This window comes from Corvus brachyrhynchos, unplaced genomic scaffold (assembly GCF_000691975.1).
Source record: "Corvus brachyrhynchos isolate BGI_N302 unplaced genomic scaffold, ASM69197v1 scaffold101, whole genome shotgun sequence".
Lineage (NCBI taxonomy): Eukaryota > Metazoa > Chordata > Aves > Passeriformes > Corvidae > Corvus > Corvus brachyrhynchos.
Genome location: NW_008237239.1, coordinates 21,522,622 through 21,527,405, shown reverse-complemented (window position 1 = coordinate 21,527,405; position 4,784 = coordinate 21,522,622). Strand labels below are relative to the sequence as shown.

The window sequence follows — 4,784 nt, the reverse complement described above, 5'->3', positions numbered from 1 at the left end:
TGACAGCTTGCCATAAAGGACTCTTAGCTCATTTCTTTTCTGTGAATTTAATTTTGGCCAGGTCCTTCTGCCTCATCCAACAGGAACCAGGAGCTTTTCCCTCAAACCTGTAGGCCTAGGTCGTCTGTGTCTTACCAGGGCGTTGCGCAAGTCTGATTGTCTAATCCCACTTCCCCCCACTGCTGCTGGCTCTGACCCAGGCCCAGAGCAGGACATCTGAGAAATGCTTAGATCAAAGCTCCCCACCTGCCAGTGGGGTTTGGCCATTAACCTTTTGTTTATGCCCTTGCTGTGCAGCGGAGGCACTCCAGGTATTTCCTTGCTAAACAAAGGCAGGCATTTAAACCCAGCAATCTGCTTTATGACTCTGGGCACCATTACTGCACACACCATTTGACTCTTTTCTCTGCAGAGATTAATGCTGGCATCTTAAACATTGCTAATGCCTTATAGACAATCCATTAACATCAGTGTCTCCTAAGTGGCCAGCCATACCATTATTTATAAAATAGGGATCCCTTCCTAGTGCTACCGCTACCAATCCCTTGATTTCCCGAGCATGGAATTGTGCCTATTATCAGCTGTGGAGTATTTTACACTGCTACATATTTTTTACTATATAATGAGCTGCGTGTGTGTGAGTGCCATGAAAAAAAAATAAAATAGAGGAATATTGCTATTCCACTTGCTGCAGTGTATGAGCTGATCTGGTTAGACACGAAATGCAGACAGAAATCCGCCTCACCTCTCAAGCTAATTTTAGTCTCTCCCTCTGTTCTCTGTGGCTGTGTGTGTATAGAATCACTGGCAGTCTGATAGTGTTTCAGTAACCTGTGCCACGCGCAGAGCGAGATGTACTCACCAACCATCTGCTTGCATGGCACGGGTTAACTGAGCCTGTGGGATTGTGCTTACCTAAACAAAACCACTGCAGTGAGGGGAAAAACAATGAATGGGTGGAGATGATCAGCCCATGCATTCCAGCTAGTGCAGTCCAGGCAGCAATGACAGCCTGAAGGTTGCAGCAGCATCGGGATCAGCATTCCAAGTGCACCGATCTTACAGTCTGGAGTGATTTTACGTGGAGCTGTTCTTTATTTGCTGAGCCATGGCCAGTAACCAGGCCAGCCTGCAGGATGATCAGAGCAGGCACTGCAAGTTCTTATCCTATATGTTCTACCAGGCTGTGAGAGATCACAAACCTGTGTGGATGCTGGAAGACATGAGAACTATGGAGTATTTTTACTGGGAGGAAAATGCCAGCCTTCGAACCTACTCACCTTCAGAAGCCCTTCTCTATGCAGTGGTGCATAATCACCTGCCTTATGCTCAGTATCTGCTGTCTCATTTTCCAGAGGAGGCTCTCAAGGTGCCTGGGGAACATTTCTGCTATTGTCCATCCTCTGCTCCTCACCTAGCCATGGCGGTCACATATGACAGGAGAGATATCTTGGGACTGATCATCAAAATTGCACACAAGCTCCCCAGCTTGAACTCCTATATCAATAGGGCTGGTTGCTTTCATCTGGAAGATGGGAAAACACCCCTGCACCTTGCCTGTGAACTGCTGAGGTCAGAAACGGTCCTCATCCTCCTCGGGAATGGAGCATCTCCCAGGATAGAGGACAGTAAAGGGCTTACCCCGCTGGACGTCATCCTGGAGCAGATGTGGGACTCCAAAGTCAATGTCGCATCAAAGAAGCTCTGCCTCGACTACCTCTTGCTCTTCATGCCCAACCCACAGTTTAAGATGCGGAAAGTTCTGCAGGAGCATCCAGACCACTGGACAGCCTTGCTGGGAGAAGACAAATTCAACAGCCTGGTGGGGAACACACCTGCTTCTTTATATCTGCAAGCTATGCAAACTATTCTCCAGACTCTTCCCCCTTCCCACTTCCCTAAAAGCATCCAGGAACTACCTATACCTCAGGCACTAAAGCCCTTACCATCCTATGGCAAAAAGCTACCGGCAAAAAATATGGTAAATGTTTTTCCTTGACTTTATTCAATGGGTCTTGGATTTTCAAAGGCAACTTAGAGGAGCTGGTCACCCACCACCCTCTGCATTTTAGTGTGATTTTAGTACTTCACCTATTAGGCTATGCTGGAAAATCCAATACTTTGTGACGAGATTTTAAATGTCTTTTCTAACTGATTGCAGGCACGGCACTTTTAAAGGCAAAAGCCTTCCTCGTTTTCTGTTTTGTTGTGCATGTGAAGGGTTAACTGTAGTTGAGACTGTGTTATGTTTGGTTTCTTAGTTGTCAGCTGGTATCAGTGTATCTGAATTCCCAATATGATAACTGTATCCTGTGTAATGCACCTGGGTTAAAAGGAACTACGTGCCCAGTGGGATTTTCAAATGGTGTCACTGTGGGACTGTGTTCTGCTAGAGCTGGGAGAAATACCATCCCCTACCAACAAGGTTCAAACATCGTGTTTCCTTTCTAACAATGATCAAGCATTATTAGTAATAACCACAAAGTCCATGGCTGATGCTGCAGGGATGCAGAGGCAATTCCTGTAGGAAAACTGATCCTACCGAGTTACTTTATGGCAGGTCATGGTGTGGAGGGCGGGAGTTCAGAGAGGGGCAGTGAGTGTATATTCCTGGGGGATGGGAAATAAAGATCCACAGAAAAGATAATGGAGACTATCCAGTCTCACCTGGGAGCAAGGGGGTTAAAGGCAATCCCAGCCCTGATGCCTCTACTTGTGCAATGGGGAAAGAACCATTTTCCCTGCTGTCCAGTAAACAAGTGGCAATTGGAGCAGGGACAGTGGGAGCCCTGTCTTTCATAAGTGACATTATTTCTCCTTGACCTGTGTTTTTGCATGTATCTCTACAGGAGATGAAGCTCACTAATTTGATTTCCCTGTGGGTCTCAGCGCCACAGGCATTTGTTAGTTATCCTCAGCTGGGGTATGATATGCTGCTCTTAAAAGTTGTTACTTGTTGTCAATTGGAATATTTTTGCCACTCAGATCCAGACAGAAGTCCTTATCCTGGAAATTACAAAATGTTCCCACTGACTGGGCACTGTGGGCAGGGTGAATTTGCAGAAAGCTGGGCTGGGGCTGGGCAGCCTTCTGGGTAGCTCTGAACCACGCTGCCCTCTCTGCTCAAGGCGCTGGTCCTGCTCTCCGGGCTGTTCTCAGCACCAGCAGAGCAGTGGCAGAATCCCGACTCCCTTTGGGGGACATCCCTTATTTTGGACCCCAGGGGTTCCCCCTCTTTGTAAGTGCAACCCTCTGTTCTGCTGAAGTAGCATAACTCACTTCCCAGATCCATACTGGGCAGCAGAGAGGAAGGAACTCACTCTTCTCTTCAGCTGGATTTGGAGCCCAAGGCTGTGGAGCACAAACTGCTTTCCACAAGGCTCTAGCTAAGAAAGGATGTGCAGTCAAATATCAATTGCTTTGTGCAAAAATGGCTCGTGTCTCATCTGGCTAATTCCCTGCCTGTGCCAAGGAGGCCATGCTGGACCTGCGCCCTTCTTTCCGTCAGCACAGGGAGAACTTCCATTTAGTTTCCCTCTGCGTGGGCTACCTCCTGTGTGCCAGGACATTGGCAATGCCAGCCATGGCCAGGTGGAGATTTACTGTGATGGTGCAGAACATGCCACTGACAGCTACCTGGAACATCCTTCCTGAGACACTGGGATGCTCCTCCCAGCCATCTCTTCCCACATGCCGTGGGAGAACCTCAGTTCCGGTGCGACTTGCGCTGGGCCAGGTGAATAAGCAGGCTGGCTGGTGAGGTAGAGAAAATGTCAGCCCAGCCCTAAAAGTGGCAAGCAGGCCATGAAGGAGTTAACCCTTCTCCTGAAATCCCACATCCCTGGTGCTGCAGTGTCCCTCCACCCCTGCCCCTGGGGACTTGAATGTCCTTCTCCATCTGTGTCTATTCCTCCGCCTTCAATGGGGGAGGCTGCGAACGGGGAAATGCAGGGTCAGTGCTGGGTGAGGGTTTTGGGGGAAGGCTGCTCGCCCAGCAGCCTGTGCTGCAGACAGAGGCTGTCACAGCTTGGGAAGCAAAGGCAGATTTGCATTATAAGCGGTGGCTCAGCTGCTTCTGCCGAGCCCTCAGGCTCCCCAGCACCGGCACATATTCCCCCGAAAACCCGGAGCTGGAGGCAGAGGACAGAGAAGGCTCTCATGGCTGCCCGGAGTGACTATGCAGAGCACGGCCCCTGTGGCACCCCGCGAATTCAGAGGAGCAGGATTGGGTTTGTCCCCGCAGCGCTGCGGTATCTCATCCGGATGTCGGTGGGTGAGAGGCGGAGGAGGCTGGTGAAGGATATTATTAGAATAGTAATTAGGTCCCGGGAGCAGAGATCCCGGGAAAGGAGGAAATGGAAATCATCCAGTGCTATTGCACCGGCTCGACACCATGTGAGTTTCAGTGCTGTAAAGAGTTTCAGAAAAGACAGAAGGGAGGGCAGGGCTGTTCATCTTACAAATCCAAGGAGGCAGGTAGGCACTGTCGACATTACCAGAGAGCACTTTCCTATTAAGGCAGGAGGCTGTACTCAGAGAGCCGGAGCAGCCCACTGGGAGCAAGCGAGTCTAACATGGTGCAGGGGTCTCTTGTTGGCTGCTATAGTTGGGATCAATGCAGAGGTCAGGAATCAGGCACTTCAGGCTTTATGGGTGGATTTGTAGCAGACAGCAGGATGCTTTGTGTGCATGCATTTGTCCATGTGGGAGGCTCCCCTCAATCCACCTGCCAAGGGAGAGGATAGAAGATTAATTGTCTTGAACAGTTTCTTCCTGCGGCATTC

At 49.6% G+C, this 4,784-nt stretch overlaps 1 protein-coding gene across 2 annotated transcripts in view; it reads left to right on the top strand.

Annotated features, from left to right (window-relative positions):
- The first annotated feature begins 756 nt into the window (after nt 1-756).
- The window catches only part of LOC103612676 (ankyrin repeat domain-containing protein 9), a 6,345-nt gene continuing 2,317 nt past the window's right edge, over nt 757-4,784 (top strand). Inside the window, exons 1-2 of one of the 2 annotated variants that reach the window (XM_017730127.1) lie at nt 757-1,981; nt 2,162-4,778. In XM_017730127.1, the coding sequence (XP_017585616.1) occupies nt 1,109-1,981; nt 2,162-2,176 (888 nt within the window). In that variant the 5' untranslated portion in view covers nt 757-1,108 and the 3' untranslated portion in view covers nt 2,177-4,778. Of the gene's footprint in view, nt 1,982-2,161; nt 4,779-4,784 lie in introns of those variants that run through there. The other variant, XM_008630379.2, reaches the window with a different exon arrangement.